The 17469-nt window shown below is 40.9% G+C and overlaps 1 protein-coding gene across 1 annotated transcript; it reads right to left on the bottom strand.

Annotated features, from left to right (window-relative positions):
• Positions 1–1674: 1674 nt before the first annotated feature.
• On the bottom strand, positions 1675–14004 carry LOC147215135 (NADPH-dependent quinone oxidoreductase VAT1-like). The gene is made up of 6 exons (XM_086139645.1): positions 13427–14004; positions 6735–6942; positions 5219–5389; positions 4968–5057; positions 4468–4706; positions 1675–2358 (listed from the first exon to the last, which is right to left on the bottom strand). Exons 1-6 carry the CDS (start codon positions 13787–13789, stop codon positions 2161–2163), a joined length of 1269 nt encoding a protein of 422 aa, XP_085995771.1. The 5' UTR covers positions 13790–14004; the 3' UTR covers positions 1675–2160.
• Positions 14005–17469: the final 3465 nt, after the last annotated feature.

Below are 17469 nucleotides of genomic sequence, written 5' to 3'. Positions count from 1 at the left end.
AAAGTAGCATCAATGACAATGCACACAGCTTTCAAACTGACAACATTTAATTAACATGTAATACAGTATTTTTAAACAGAAATGCTGAATATGACCCCAAGTAACATTTGATTTCTTCCTTGTGATGTAAAGCTTCTGTTTCACAAGGTGATTTTGAAGGCATTTATCCAATGAGAGCAAAATGTTGTCATTTTTCATACACGTCAAGAAGGCACATTATTTCACTGACCACTAGATGTCCCTGGCTGCATTAGAGAAACTCAGTTACTGTACGATGCCCAAACCATTGAAAATACAACACTTACTTAAATGTTTCAGTCTGGATATCCAAGCGGGATGATCATATTTAGGCAGAGAATCAAAATACAAAATGAAATGAAAATGAAAATAAATTAAATCATTTTTGTAATTATTTTGGGTTTATTTAATGGCAAATTTGTCTACTGAGATGTACTGTTTTTTACTTCTTTTGTTTTAGCAGCTTCTTTTATCCACAATTCACTACACACACATTTACATGAATCAACATCTCATGCCCTTACGTCTGAAGTAGAAATACGTTCATGACTCATGACTCACCACAGGTTGGTGACTCAAAAAGAAGTGGGGCAAAATATTCCTCTAAAATGATAACACACAAACGCTCAGACACAACACACACATGCAAGATCTTTATCAAGGACCATCAGAGAAAAAAATGTCATTCCAATTCCCACTTAAAAGTCCACATCGCATTTTATATGTACTAGGTAGAGGTATCCCTGGCCAATCCTAACAATACTCGACCAAGCGGCAAAGAAAAGGCATGGAACAAATGAGGATAACATGAAGGATTATCTGAGGAAATGTTTTTCAAGTGCTTTACAAACATGAAAAACAAGTTGGAGAGTTCAGCTCCCATGCTGAGGGCAAGGAGCTCTGAGAGGGTTGGTAGGAAAGAGGCTGGATGGGGGAACTCTGCGCAACAGCACCAACGAAAACCCACAGCCAGACAACACATCTGAGGTTTTTAAATGATTACCATTGACAAAATGTGAGATTAATAATCCATGACTTTATAGTCAAAAAGTTTAAAATGGAAAGTGTACTGAGCAGTGAAAATGGCAAAAAAAAAAAAAAATGGTGTTGCATAATTACAAAAGCATGTCATGAAATGCTGACATACATGCGTCACTTAAAAAAAAGAACATGTTACTGCAGTTTTGTAAACTTCTCCATTTGACTACTATGAAGCAATAAAAGACAAAAAGCAGCGTAATCACAGACGAGAAGGCTGGCGATCACTTGGCACCTCAAAGTCAATTCAGTGTGATTCTGTTTGTTTTAAACACAAATGCTGCCAAGAAAGGACAGTTACACTAATTGTTTTTCTTGGCTGGAGTGCTGGAAGTTGACGTTAAACTTGGCACAAATACATAAGGAAAATATAGTAATTAAACAACAATAAAATGCTGACTTCAGCTTTCCACAGGGAGATGAAGTAATGCGATGAAGGATTTTCCTGTTTGACTTGATATTTTACCAAGGAAACTGTCAGGGTAATAAATCAGGATAAATAGATCTCATTTACTTTGCTAAACTTGTTGTCTGCAACAAGGGCTGGTCAATGCGGGAAATTGATATCAACTTATAGAACCGCTCTTTTCAAAACAGATTAAAATGACAACATCTAGATTGTTATGAAAAAAAAACATTTCACCATTGCACGACTCTAAAGCTTTGTATTATTTTAGGGATTAATACTGTGCATGGGCAGTTTCTTAGTGATATCTAGAAAATCATGAAAGTAAAGGACTCTGTATGTGCCAAAATATTGACCAGCCCCGGACTCACTGCATCACCATGCGGAGTAAGGTTTAATTCAATCTTTTTGGAGACTGAGGTCAATTAAATGATACTGGATATTTATGTGATGACTGTGGCTAAGCTATTAAAGCACCAAGATGTGAAGGCATACTTTTCATGTAATCAGAATACACCGCTATAGAGCAATTTTTTTTTTTCTGTTTTTAATTTATAAACAAAAGATTATCACACAACATATTGCACTGAAAATACTGACATAATGGCAGAATTCATAGCATTTTGCTTTTCTGTTGACAATAACAGGAAAACACTCAGAGGAAGTATGAGTAAATACCAATTGATAAGAAATCTCATTCAGTCATTCTCCACTTTGGCTTCCTCCGAGACCTCTTCTTTCTTCTCACTGACGGCAGGCTCAGAATTTTCCACTTTTTCCACTGGTTCAGGGTCAGGGTTGACCTCCGGTGTGTTTTCCTCCTTCTTTGGATCGGGAAGAAGGATGACTTTACCGATATTTTGGCGTTCATGCATACGCTTCATGGCGTCGCCAATCTGAGAACAGAGACGAGGAGTTTGCATGTTAACAGAAGATCATTTCGTGGACGGAATAGAACAAATGCTCTATTTGACACTTCGAGAAATGATTACTCAAAGTCTTACGGTGATGTGCAAAATACAGAGTGGAATAGTTAGCTCCATCACCACACGGAGGCAGCACTAAACAAGCTGCAAATCCAACACAAGCGTGCACTTATAAATAATTCATCCTTTGTCCTTTGGATATAATTACAGAGTTGTTTATTTAGTGGAGATCAATCACTGAGGTGGATGTCATACACATCTCAGTGGTTTTGTCAACGATCCAAACATATTAGAGAAACATGAAGCAGCTGTCCCCCCAAAGTGAATGATGAGAACTGGCTGCTTCAAACAAGGGACATTCAAAAGCACACCTGACTGCTTTAAGTGCAGAAAAGAAATCCATCTTCCATCTGCATCTAAACTTACTGACTATAAATAATTAGTCACATGTCAAAACAGGGTGAGGCTGTGTGGCAGAAAAAGTACAATATTAGGACATGAGTTGTCCGATATTGATATCTGTATCATATCTGGTCAGCTATGTGAGATACTCAACACGCATAGTGTTTCTCAAGCCCTGGTCTGGCATTCATTTCAATGCCTTCCCGGTCATTTTGATAAAAATTAGCAGCTGATTTTTGTCTGCTTCTTGCCATTTTCAGATTTAAAAAAGGCAAAGTGAAAAGCAAGGGTGATGAAAGCCACACAAATGAAAGAAAATTGTGATAGCGATCATAAAATGAGCAAACGGGAGCTGCAGAGTTTGGCGACCATTCTCCTTTTCACCACTTGGACCATCTTCACGCTATATTTGATTCAATTTGGTTATAACAAAATCATTTTTAAAGAAAATGATGAAAACAAATATTGATGTCACCCAAACACATTTCAGCAATCACTTTAGATTTCAGGATGTAAAAGTGTATGTTTTCTCACACTTTAGCACTGATTACAAAGTACTGATTTGTGACAATATGGCGGAGGAAATATTTTTCCGCACTCTCATGAATTCTCAAAGCCTCCTGGGTGCCTTATTGGAAGCTGACTGTATTATCTATCTCCTGCTCTGAAATATACAGCCAAGGCTGTTTTGTATTACACCCCTGAAGCTTCCCAGAGAAACTCAAAGCAAGGAGAGCAGACAGACAGTAGTGGATGCCACGGCAACAATTTAGACTGTCACCTAGCAACGGCCATTAAGTGCCATCTCATTTTATCAGGGGAATGAGATTGTTCATCCGCTGCAGCGCATGAGTGATGGCAAGAGGGAAAACCCCACTAATAAGAGGATTTTTTCAGCTGACAGAGAAGGAGCTTGGCTGGAAATTTGCTTTCTCAATAACTTTTGAAAAGACAAAAAAAAACAATAACTTTTTCTTATTTTTCTTTCAAGAGGACATTTTCAAATTGGAGTAGAAATGAATAGACTTTTCATAAAAATAATTGTCAAAAAAATTCTACACTTCAACTCAAAAATCAAGGAGAGAGGTAGATGAATCATGATAAGGTTTTTTGATGGGGTAGGTGAAAAAAAATGACGTATCTAATTAATATTGACTATCTTGTATGTTTTCCATGTTAATGTCATCAAATGGACATCTTGTTACCTTCACTGGAAAAATAAATACAAATTTGGAGTTGATTCATTCATTCATGGGTGACTGCCCAACTAATGTACCTCCCGTCCAATGAGGCACTTAACAAGACATCAAATAAGGAAGATTAACCAATTTATTTTTATTTATTTTTTTCAGTAGATAAGGTACTTTTGTCCTTTTTCAAGGTTTGCAATTGCAGTTTTTAGGACAAATTACTTTGCGAATTCTGACTTTTATGGTGCTTGGAGTCTGTGCAGGTTCTCATTCAAAATGCCAACCTCATCCTGGCAGCTGGACTTGACGCAATGAGATTTGGCAATGATTTACGTTACTGTGTTCAGACAGCAATAAGCTATTTCATTTAGTTTTGAAAAATATGATGACATGGCATTGAATTTTATTTTCAGTCAAAACAGTGTCTACATGTCTGATAGGTAGCAGCTGTACCACATTGAAAACCTGAAACCAAATTCAAACTAACCTCCTCAAAGTGGTAGCAGGAGTCAATGCGAGGCTTGATCTTTCCCTGACTGAACAGCTCAAGAAGCGAGGACATCGTTTTGCGGATGAGCTGCTCGTCCGTCAAGTAGCCCAGGTGGAAGCCGGACACGGTCTTGTTAGCCTGCATCAGTTTCAAGGTTGACAGAGAAAGCTGGTTGTACCAGGTCTTTGCCATTGCCAGCAAGCTTTTCTTCTGGCCTGTCATGACGTTGGCGGCACCTGGGATGACGGACAGTAGAGACACAGTAGGGTTCTTTATACTAAATACAGTTCGTTTGTAGATTTTATTTCTTTTACAACATTATTACAAAAATGCAACAAGAAGCTGCAACACTTAAAGGAATTTCCAGGGCATTCCAGATTCCCCTATTATTCCAATCAGTCTGATTGAATTTGGGTCATCTTTATGTTCAATTTTTGTACTGAAGTAAAGCACACATTAGAAATCTGTTATTATTTGCTTCTCAAATGCTATCTTACCAAACACTATAAGAGTTCCCAATGGTTTCAACAAACTGAAGCCTTTCTGGGTGTCTGAGCCTCCGAGTGGGTCGAGGACAATGTCAACCCCTGCAGAGGCAGGAAACGAGATAAGAAAAAATGTAATTTAACAGCATCAAAATAAAGAGCTTCTAGCATCTTCGGCTTTAATGGAAATACAGATAAATTTAGGAGCGACATCAACTCTTGTTTAGCTCTGATGGTCAGCGAGAAAGACAACAGTATCTCACCCTTGGGGCTGATTTTACGAATTTCCTCCACATAGTCTTTAGTGCGGTAGTCAATGGGGTGGGTTACCCCGCCCTGAGTGATGGTCTCGTGTTTTGAGGCAGACGCTGTACCAAACACAGTCACATCCGGAACCATCTGACACAACTGGGTAACAGCAATTCCCACACCACCTAAAGAGGAGAAGGGGTAACTAAAGCATGAGGGGATACTTCACGCTCCGCAGTTTGTCTGCCCTCATCGCATCCAATCCTCTTCCTTTACTTTAAAAACAAACATGCTGTTGCAATGCAGTGTCTTTTGCTGTGTTAATGAGGTAATCTATTAAATCGCACTTGGTAGTCTGTCATTCAGTCTATTTCATCTGACATTTTAAATTTACTGTCTCAACAGTCTGTTCATTTTTTAATATTAGCTTTTTCATACCCCAAATCTAATCTGTAATATTACTCCCTGCAGTACACCTGCAATCTTTTAGCGGGAAGCATTTTCTTGTGCAGACAATTTTTAAACCGCTACTATAACCGAACAGCTCTGTGAGAACATTTTGACAATTGTTGACTAATGATATGCATCAGGTCTCTCATTTATTCTGTTGGTTAAACCTGGGTTATTTATGCTGCTGGGCACATGTCTGTCGTATATGAGAATGCATTTTAAAATGTCAAGTGTTGCCAAAGCAACCAAGCCTGATAATGATCAGGATGCCATTTTATGAAGGAGCAGTTTTGCTTGTTCACACACGCTCCTTGACCCGCAGTGCTTCAAGCTGATGATTTTTTAGCACAAACATGTGGCTGCATTCAGAAACCTGATCAATAATCTGGAGCTGATGATGCGACTTAGTTGACTCAGGAAAATGCAGGAGGTGATTATCGGGGATGCTGTCTTTTGCAGTGAAAAAAAAAAAACACATTAACTTTCTCTACAATGCACTGGATACCACTAATCTAACTTGAAAGGATGGTTAGATTGATAATAAAGAACAATAGGGCTACGCCTGAAGTCAGAGACGCAGGTTTTATTTGATCCCTGGGCTCACTAAAACCCTGAGCTGACCAAATTAGGAAATATAAGAGGAGAGATAAGTCTTATTACCACCATTCTTTTCCTCAATATATTGAATTAATGTAAGATCTATGTGCCCAACTATTTTCATCAAATCTTGTTATGCCTGACTGGCAAACACACTTCCAGGGCATGAATAGAAATTGATCGACACTACTTGATGATATCATTAGTTAGGAGTAGCAGCAGCGCTGATGGTCAACACACAGTTTCTATGGTAATCCTCGAATATCTGTAAATGTGTAAATTACCGGCAGTCCATTATAGAGTCTTGTATTAATTAATCATAGTTAAAACGAAGTATTTCCTCTGGGTTTTTTTTGTAAACCCCGACTTAAATTGCACTCTTTTCAAACACATCCAGGCGTGGGCTCTAATAAGATGCACAATATGCTCATGGGTGACTGACAAGCGCAGGGCGAGGTCCTGTACGTAGGACAGCTGTGTTACCTGCTGCCATGTGGATGAGAATGCTCTTTCCCGACCGAACGTTGGCCATCTCAAACAGCATCATGTAGGCTGTTAGGTAGTTGACAGGGATTGCGGCCCCCTCCTCAAAGCTCATGGTCTCGGGCATGAGGAAGGTGTAGTCTGCGGGCACGGTGACCAGTTCCTGCCACGCACCACTACGGGATAACAAGATGACTCGATCACCCACCTGGGGGAGGGAGAGTGGGAGAGGAAGACAGGGAGACGGGGAAAAATAAGAGGACAGTATCTTGGCTGTAGGGATGTGCCTGCCTGAATGGTTTACAAATGCCTGTCAAACTATGGCTTAATGGCTAAAGATTTAAAACTTTCTGAGATTCTTTTGGGGTTTTATTTCCACTTGTGCTGTTGAGCCGAGTTTTATTGATGCAATGGCAAAGAGAAGCCTGTTGCCATGAAGTCAAATCATAATTCAATTTAACAGAAAACAGAGGACTTTTTGTTTAATACACTCACAATATATTTTTGAAGTGAACAAAAATGAAATAAATAAATAAATAAAACAACTGTAACAATATCTTGCAACTTTTCATGGATTTATATCTTTTGGTTTGCAGTGTAATAAATCACAAGTCAAAGCTGAGAAAACAACCGCACCCTCTGGAAGGACATAATTTCATGAACTTCACTATGATCAATTTTAGAGCCTCATGATATACGGTCATGTTTTTAAAACTGTGACACAGAGCAACATATGCACATTGTTACTGTAACGGACCCTTTATTTAGTGTCATTTGTTTGTTTTGTTTCATGTTTTAAGGCTGTGTCACAATTTGATTTAACTTTGAAACTGAACACCTATTTTGAAGGAATTACCACAGCGGGCAACTTGTCAGTAGAAAGCATCAGTTTTTTTGTATTTGTCAAAAAGTGTTGTGTTTAGTTAAAAGAATATACAGTTTGAATTTATCACCTCAGTAGTAGAGAGAGAACAAGGTAATATGTGATTATTTTATGGCTTATTATTTGTATTACGGCACTTATGTATATGTTGTTTTAAGAGGATCCACTATGAAGAACAAAATTCTAGAAATAATTTTCCCTTGCTTGGTAAGTCGCCGGGCAACCCCATTGCAAGCGCCTAGTGGCCAGGCCTCCAACCTTGGGGCCTGGCCAAGCGTATGCCAAAGAGACAACATAGGTCCCCCATCCTTCAATAGTGCCCATCCAATGGCCCACCATTTTAGGGGATGGCACAGAGAGTTGGAGCCGTTGTCCTTGGAACCGAACATTCCTGGTTCAATTCCTGGCTCCTTCTAGCCTGTTGAAGTGTTGTTGAGCAAGACACTGAACCCCTAACTGCTCCTCTGGCGCTGCTCCTTAGCTGCCCTCTGCTCATGGTTCATCCATGGTGGGTTGAATGCAGTGGTCAAATTTCACTGATGTGTAACTTTATGTGACAATAAAGACATTTCTTCTTCTATAGGAAGAGCCAAGGGGGTTTTAGGCTATGTGGTGACCGAGGTGAGGCCGGGAGGCTCGCCTCAATGACACAGCTTGATGACCAATCTCTTCGAGAGGGGTTGGACTCTTTTCCACTCTGGAGTTTTATCTGGAGTACCTAACCTTACACATCTGGTGGCTTAGGAGGGGTAAATAGTAGACACGTAACACTTTCAAATGAGGAAGCAGTGTCTGGGGACTTGGGGATGGGCTCTCCTTTTTTGGGGTCTTACGTCAATGGGGTGGTTGAAAAGGTCCTCTTCAGCAGGGCCTAGGGGTGAGATGAGATCCACCTTTAGTATCTCAAGGCTCTGAGTGTTGTGGGATGTTGTCCTGGTGGTCACACGTCTGCAACATCGCATGGATGTCAGGGACAGTGCCTCTGGACCGGCAGACCAGGAAGGTGGTTCCAAGGGTGAGCTCCAACTACAAGGGGACCACACTCCTTAGGGGACTCCAAGGGGACCTCACCATGGTAAGGTCTATTTGAGGTCCTGGAGAGGAGGGTCCAACAGATAGCTGAACCCAGGATTTGGGAAAAGCAGAGTGGGAGTTTGCCAAACTGACCTGCATGTGTTTTGTGGACTTGGGTAGGAAATGTGATGGTGTCCCTTTGGGGGCTTTTGTGGCTATATCTTTTATTTATTGTTTATTTCTCCATTCAGTAACTGCGGCGTTTTAAAAAAAACAACGTGAGTATTCAGGAGTTTCATTGTTAATAACACACATTGAATAAAGCCATTTAAAAAGCGTTGAAGAAGTGTTATACGCGCGTAAACATCCATAAATGCTTCATCGTTTCAGTCTTTCAGTTTCACCCTGTCCTTGTCTGGACTTCTGACACGGGAGCTTGTTTCCTTCAAGCTGCATCTGGCGGAATCAAACATTGAACTGAGGTCAGCAGACAGGAAGTCATCTGTTGAATGATGCTGAATGACACCGGGGTTAGTTACTACCCCGCGGCTCTGCTCTGTCAACATCCACATTCATCCGGACAAAGCCACCGTGGGTCATGTTCAGCAACTACCTTGTGACAATAACTGATCCAACTTAACTTCACTCAAACTACTGTCAGTTGGACCGGTGTGTAATAACTGCCTCAGTAATTTCTTTATAAGGCAAATAATTCCTTTAAAAATGTTTTTTAACAACATACAAAACGTGAGAAATAACACCAATTATCCAGAGACATGATTATAATTAGTTGTTCACAATCATGTGGTCATAACAAGTGTCACACATGTAACTTATGTATGATTTTGAACAACGTTTTAAAATAATCGAAAAAAAAACCCAATTTAGATTGTGAGACACCTTTTGCCTTTTATCAAAATAAGCCCCAAAGAAAAGCAAACCTCCATCTTAAAATGCTTAAGCTATCAATTTGAAAATCAGGTAAAGGAATAATAGTAGTAGAGGAATGTTTATTTCAAATTGTAATGGACATAAGGTCTAAAAATTTTTTTTTTTGCTTATCGATAATGAATTAATAATGGTCGATTGACTGAAAATATTTTTTTCATCAAGCCACACCCAATGGCACTCGAACGTGTTGCGAAGATGAATGTTTATGTAGAATCCACCAAAATTCTTGCGATGCTTAGACAAGGAGGCTTATGGGAAATGATGTCCTCGCTTTGTTAGCCAAGTTTGCTTCTTTCATCGACATGTGAACGTATCACTGGTGTTGTGAAACTCACACCACCCCTCCTTAAACAGTGAAGGTCACAGGAAAGGAGTGTGATTATGAATTGGTGCACGGCTTCCTGTTAAAACGGTTTCTGAATCACACTTCCTGCTGCACACTCACTAATGACAATGGACAGATAGTACGCAAACACACACACACAGGCACATGCACAAATAATAACAGATATCCAAACCATTATATCTACTATGTATATCTCTATCTCTGTTGAAGCAGTTTCAAGTTCCATGTTATAGTATGCATTTTTGGAGGGATACAATTTGTCAGACACAAATCTTATTATAAGACACTGATCTCAGATCCTGAAAAGCTGAAAAAACACACTAAGGTCATTTAAATATAAATAGCGTTGATAAATTACCCATCTGTTTATAGAACAGATGGTACATTTCTTTCAAAGCAGTTTACAGGCTGCCCCCGTCTTTAAAATATCAATGGAGAGATGAGGAATGATTATTGGAATTCAATGCATTTTGTCCGGGAATGAATGTGACAAAGGGATGCCTTTGGGAAGATGTGCAGTAATGAGATCCCTTACATCTGCTTCGTGAAACTGCCGCACCCTTCTGCGCTCATCTGGTGAAGCTCAGCTGTTTCAGCCCCGTGGAACAAATAGTTCCTCTCCTGCGCTGCAAAGGACTGAGAAATATAAACCAAATACTAACCCTTCTCAAAGTTACCCGCCTAAGCTTCACCGGTTTAACGTCTCGACTTTTACGATCCACTTTGCTTCCTTTTTTTTTTCCAGAAAGCGGACAAAAACCACTTCCTTTGCAGGATCTTAAAATGGAAAGGACACAGAGAGGAATGAAAGATGAATGCGATAGGACTACAAGTGGAAGAGGAGGAGGGAAATTCCAAGCTGACACTGTGGGATCGCGAGGAACTTTCAACAATAATTCTCTCACAGAACCAACAGGTCAGATGGAAAAACAGCGAGGCGTTTGATCCCAGAATCCGGCAGTGGTGACGAGACGGCCTCTGGATCCGCCAGAATCATATGGAAAATAACTACTTAGACAGATGCATGAGGAGGCTTAGTCTTGTTAGCGTAGTAAGGTCACCTGGTAGCCTCTTGTACGCATATAGTTAAATACAGAAGCAGCAAAAGCAGTGATACTTCCATCTCTAATCAGTCCCAAGCAGACTTGCAGAGTTCTCATTTTGCCCAAGCGTGAACTAATGACAGTCTGATGATGGGTTCACTCATCCAGATATATGTGTGTGTGTGTGTCTGTGTGTGTGAAATGAGCAGTTGAGTGAGATTTCACTTGTTATCTAGACGCCAACTTAAGTCTCAGGGATTAAGTGCTGAATTCAAAAAGGATTATTGTAAGAGCTTGTCATGAAGTAATGCAAACAACTGTCCAACATACGCTGACGATAAATTCTGGGTTATGTTTTGATTTTAATCCGTATCTCGCATGGACGTGAGCGTGACATTGGGAAGACACTGAGTTAAGGTTAGTTAAGAACTTGTTTTATGGCTCCAGTTCCAGAAGTTAATCTACCAATCATTTTCTCCAAAAGAGTTTTATAAGGTAGCAGATGAACAAAAACAATTAAAAAAATACAATTCAGAGCAAAGACTATTAGCCATAATAAGAGGCGGACATTAACACCATGAATGCAAATAATTTAAGCGAGAAGGAACGATTACTCTTGAGTAGCAGCAAAACCCAGGATCTATCAAAAAACTATTTGCCTGGTAATTATGACACTTGCAGTTACACATATGATGGATAAGTCTGCCAAGGATTATCTCCACCGGAAGACCCTGAATATAAAAAAAGGAGAAATTGCATATGATTTTGAACCTCTGAATCCAAAGAGTGGACACAACGTACAGCTGCTACCATGAAGTCCTTTTCAACTGTCCACATAATGTAGTGGAACTAGTCAAACTCAAAATGTCTGTAAGACAGGATGAAACTGCGACCAGACAGGTCTGGCTTTTTCTCTACAACTCAGATGGAGACGAATGGAAACTTAAATTCCAGTGGAAACAAACTACACAGAGAAATGGCCATAAATCCCAGGCAGATTCAGGAATAATAGTTAATGATTAAGAAGATAAGAGGAGTTGTCTATTATACACACAGGTATGCACGATCACAGACAGTCACACACACAAGCGCTCGCTCTCTCTCGCTCTCTCTCTCTCTCTCTCTCTCTCTCTCTGTCATCAGAGTTGATACTTTAAATACAAAGCGACCTCTGGAAAGGTCTTATCTGCAACAGGTTAAATGAGTTCTCGTGCTGCTGGAAAGACACAATGTCACACTCCAACGCCTTTACAATGAAATCATGCTCACGGCTTTTATTTAAAAAAAAAAACTAAACGCCAAAACCCTGCTATATTTCATACAATCACTCATTACCCTTTTGCAATACGAGTGTTGTGATTCCAACCCCGCCGGCTCCGGTGCAGTTATTCATGCCCTGCCAGCCGCCGTCGACTTCATTAATTGTTTTGTCGTGTCAGATCTGCCCCTCCCGTCTGCTGACAGTTTCAACACCCTGATGCTTAACTTATGTCTGGCTGAGTGCAACTGATCCTCATTCCACACCAGCCATATTTTTTTTTCCCCAACACAACTGCCATTATTCAAACCTGTTTACTGAAATTTGTCCTCCAAAGTCAGCCTGATGGAAAGCCTGCGTCCCCTAGTTTTGGACGAATCCTTTCCTTGTGGTTTCCTGTCTTTGTCCGGGGATCACGCTCGTCGTTACCAAGCAGATTTTCTTCTTCGTTCTCGAGTCTCAGATGGACGAACAGTGTTTTCTACAAATCTAATGAACCCAAACGACCCCGCCCGCCGCAAGTCAAAGACCACAGGAATCCAAACCTAGTATTATCTGAATTGATATTTAGTCATATTTTAGCAGAAAGAAAGGCTCACATTGAAAAGATATTTTGGAAGGAAAACCTAAAGTTTGAGATGTCTACCGTACAGAGTCCCTTGAGAAGGATTTCTAATTCCTTTGTTATGGATTATCCATGTGTGGCTTTGACTGAGAGCCCAGCTCAGTGAAGGATTTAAACAAGTAGAGTTTCACCAATTTGCCCTTTTTCCTGGAGGTTGTTTTCGAGGAGGGATGCAAACGCGTGCACATTGAACGCCTGATCAATATCAAATGAAAACCCCTCTCACGTGCATCGCTTGGACACTGCCCTCTTGTATTTTTCCGCAAAAACGGTTTTGATTTAAAGGCAATATTTGGGTTGTAAATGTGTCAACATCCATTTTCAGTGTGACTAATTTACATGCCTTTTTTTTTTGTTACATGGAAAAACTGACTACCTTGTAAAGTGGCCGGCTAAGTATGTCACCCTGAGGGCTTTCAAGGCCAGGGGTCAGAGGTCAAATTTTGGAAAAAGTTCATGGTCAACTTCCTCAGAGGTGGAAAGAACTCAGGCATGGTTTTTCCACTATTTGTGGGATAGTGGTTTGTTTAAAGTGGATTTTTTTTTTTTTTTTTTTTTTGTATTTTACTCACTTTCCTGTCCTTCACATCCTCCCCGACCTCCTCGACGAGCCCGGACGCCTCCATTCCCATGGTGACGGGCGGGGCGGGCAGAGGGCCGTACAGCCCCTGCCTGCCCAGCAGTTCGGCGAAGTTCAACCCGCACGCCTTGACGCGCACCAGCACCTCTCCAGCCTGCGGCCGCGGCTTCTTCTGCGTCTTCACCTGCAGCTTCACCTTGTCGTATCCGCCGTGTCCCGTAAGCACCAGAGCCCGCCAGGACAGCGGCTTCTCCTCCGGAGCTGCACCGCCGTCGGACGCTTCTTGCGGAGCCTCGTCCGCTTGTTTCTCCTGCTCAGGTTGTTGCTGCAGAGTTGGAGCTTCTTCGTCAGACATGGTCTCCAGTTTTTTTTGGGGGGGCTGCTGTCACACTGACCCGGTCCGGTGGAGGAGCGGTCCTGTTGTTGTTGAAGCTGGAAAAACAACAACAACAAGGCTGAAACAACTGAGCGCGCAAACACACACGTACACGCCGCTCCTCCAAAGACAGAAGCAGCAGGGAGAGAGGCGAGGTTTCCTGTGTTCGTGCGCCCCTCAACAAGTGGCAACACATGCGCCGTATTAACAAAACTTCCGGGTTTCTGTTTCACAATAAAAGAATTTGCCAAACAGGGGGCGTTTGAGGGGGGGAAAAAAAGCACCCCAAATGAAACTAAAAATGGTTGTTGTTGCTTACAACATAATCACAGGCAAATTGAATGACTCATCTGGGTGGCAAGCCAGCTTGAGCTTGTTTATGCACATATTTCAATATTTAGATGAGAGGAGCAGAGGGAGGACCTGAGACCAAAGAGAAGATTTATGGACGTAGTCAGGGAGGATATGAGGGTAGTTGGTGTGAAAGAGGAGGATACAGAAAATAGGGTTAGATGGAGAAAGTTGATTCCCTGTGGCGACACCTGAAGGGAAAAGCCGAAAGAAGAAGAAGAAGAAGAAGAAGAAGAAGAAGCAGAGGGAGGACCTGGTTCAGGGGACCTCTCTGTGTGGAGTTTGCATGTCGTGTTTGCGAACGTGTCCTCCGGGTTCTCCGGTTTCTTCCCACCGTCCAAATACACACTGCAATATATTGGCAAAATTGGCCAGTCGTGTGAATCAAATTGAACGGTTGTCTGTCTCTATATGTGGCCCCGCGATCGACCGGCAACTGGTCCAGGCTGTAGCCGGCCTCGTGCCCGATCCAGCTGGGATAGACTCCAGCATCCCCGCGACACTAAGTGCAGGAACAAGCGTTGGATAATGGATAGATGGATGGCACAGGTGTGAACGGCAGAGTGAATTATTGTTCGTCTCTACGTGTGGCCCCGCAATCGACCGGCGACCGGTCCGGGGTGAACCCAGCCTCTCAGAATAGAGAGCAAGACGTGAAAAACAATAATTACAGGAATCAAGAGGGTCCTGGTTGGATTCAGACGGGGGGCTTTTCTGTGGTGTTTTGCGTGTTCTCTCCGTGTGTGCCCGGGTGTCCTCCACGCTCTTCGGTTTCCTCCCATGAATTAATGAATGAATACAGGGATGTTGGTAACTTATTCAAGCGGTATATATCAGCACAGTTTTGAAATACTCGTATCATTTTTAAGAGCTATTAGATACTATACAGTGTATTGTATGCTTTACACACTGTCCTTCACGTTATGTGAATGATGTTGTTAATGTATTAAATAACAAACTTATAATGTGATATAATGCTTCAAATAATCATTACAACATCAAAATGCTTTCATGTGCAATTGTTGGTATTGAAACATTATAGCAAGTCAGCATAGAAACTGATTTTTCTGACATAAACACAGACAGTGTTTTTCTTAACACATTATGTACATGTGCTGATAGCGATTCCTTTTTTACTTTTCAAATATATGACTTGTACTTGTATAAGATTTGACCGCAACAGTCATACCACCCTCAAGCTTTAGATATTTGTATTTGAACAGAAATATCATTGAGTCCTTTGTCCTTTTTCCTCTCTCATCTAAGAGCTAAATATACTTGGAGTTAAATTCTAGTCACACGTCGGTAATCTTTGATTCCTATAATTTTAGGTCAATTTTTCTTAACCTCGGGCTTTTATTTTACAATTCCATCATTTTCTATTCCGGTTGCTGTCTAGATGCTCACATGCTCGCTTGATGAACCTCAAAAAGCGACCGATCCGTTTTGCTGGCATAAGGATGGAGAGAAAGGCGGGATGATTCAAAGCCCGGACACCGGAGCACCGAGAGGAAGGGAGCTGGTTAAAATGACCCTGAGAAGATTCACCTTGTTTGATAAAGTGAAGGAGGACCAGAATTTTTCGTTGCATTATCATCTTTTGGAGTTACATGTAAATGTTATTCATCGTGGAAATTAGTCAATAAGAGAGATATTTTGGGGGTAAAGTCGAAGAAGCCAGGCTGAGATGGTTTGGACACGTACAAAGCAGGGATAGTGAATACATTTACAGAGGAATGTAGAGGTTGGAACTGGCTGGCAGGAGGCCTAAACGAAAACTGCAGCAGAGATTTATGGATGGAGTGAAAGCAGACGTGATGTAAGTTGGTGTGAGAGAAGAGGATACAGTGAACAGTCAGAGGGAGGAAGATGATTTGCTGCATTTACCCCTGGTGGGTGCAGCCAAAAGGAAAAGAAGACTTATGTCCTTTGATTTTTTTTTTTTTTTCATTAAAACCACCATTTTATTGACCCCCTTCCACCACCTTTCATGTCAATCTTGAGAAATGAGTCCAAAGAATATAAAAACAAGCATTTCATTTGGGAATAGCATGCAACACTCAATAATCTCAACATGAAAAGTCACAAAACCCCGATCGATTTAAAGGCTTTGTATTCTATAGGTTTGCATCACAAGTAATCTCCAGTAATCTCTTTCCCTGTGACCCGAATGAAGAAGCCTAAAGTAGTTTATTCTCATCACAGCGTTCAGAGGAAAACGAATTGAGAACATGAAGGTGGCTTCAAAAGGGTCATGGGATTAGTTGGCGATTAAACCGTGTGATCCACAAAGCCAGAAAGGTGAATTTAACAGAAATTCCTGTCCTGCACACTCAGCAATGTGAAAACATGCTTTAGATGGAAAAAAAAAAGTTCCGGTTTGGGAGAAAAATGAGTCTGCAGTGAAACGAAAGAACTTTAGATCCAGTTCCAAATGTGGTATAATAATGAACTATGTATAAAAACACGAACGCAAATTGACTAAAGATGTGCTGAGTCAACAATAATCTTGAATGAGTGACTTGACATTTTACCTGATTCTGGAAAACAAGCTGCTCGCTTCATTGATGCCACGCGATGGCGCCAAATTACAAGTTAAAGAAGACTTGTTAAATTCCACTGACGGACATCAATCAATCAATCAATCAATCAATCAATCAATCAATCAATCAATCAAGATATAAATAGATACAGCTATAAATACAGTAATAATAATAAAAACAAAGACACACCCACAAATGAAGTGCAGATCATGAAAATGTAGGTGTACCAATATGTCAAACGCTATTCTGACACCTTCTTACAAGAAAGTAACATAACTCTGGATATTTTAATTAGGTTCGTTCATGCATATTTATTATCAAATGTGAAGAGAGGAAAAAGTTCCCTGTTTATATTGTACTGAGCAACTTGCTGACAATATCGATCACACTCTGACTGCAGGAAATCACTGGCGGAGCCGGTTTTCATAAAACACAGGAAGAGAAAAAATGTTGCAACATTTCTTATTGTTGTTGTGGAACTAGTACAATCACTCCTACAGTTTGTACATGTTAATTACATTGCACAATCTTAACTGAAATCAAAAAATACCTGACTCCCCCAGCCAAAATATCTACACACAAATACTGTATATATCTATATTGTACACACACACACACACAGTATATGGGCAGTATACACAATACAGTCGGTGTGTGTGTGTGTGTGTGTGTGTGTGTTTGACAGAGACAAACAGGAAAACACCTCAGCAACGACCTCCCTCTTGGCAGGTGGCGGCAGAGCGCCGCTCCTCCGGTGGCGCAGAC

The sequence above is a fragment of the Fistularia commersonii genome, chromosome 32 (genome assembly GCF_037954325.1).
Source record: "Fistularia commersonii isolate RoL2024-O1a breed Wild chromosome 32, RoL_Fcom_v1.0, whole genome shotgun sequence".
NCBI classification, from domain to species: domain Eukaryota; kingdom Metazoa; phylum Chordata; class Actinopteri; order Syngnathiformes; family Fistulariidae; genus Fistularia; species Fistularia commersonii.
This window is presented reverse-complemented; position numbering and strand designations above follow the sequence as displayed.

Bases quoted from the DNA above. Each gene is read 5' to 3' on its own strand.
- LOC147215135 (XM_086139645.1), bottom strand. From the start codon at position 13,789: ATGTCTGACGAAGAAGCTCCAACTCTGCAGCAACAACCTGAGCAGGAG. The intron at 5,058-5,218 runs GTGAGATACTGT...CTGCCTCTGCAG, and splicing joins TCGTAAAATCAGCCCCAAGG to GGGTTGACATTGTCCTCGAC. The intron at 2,359-4,467 runs GTTAGTTTGAAT...CTCTGTTCTCAG, and splicing joins CCTGCTACCACTTTGAGGAG to ATTGGCGACGCCATGAAGCG.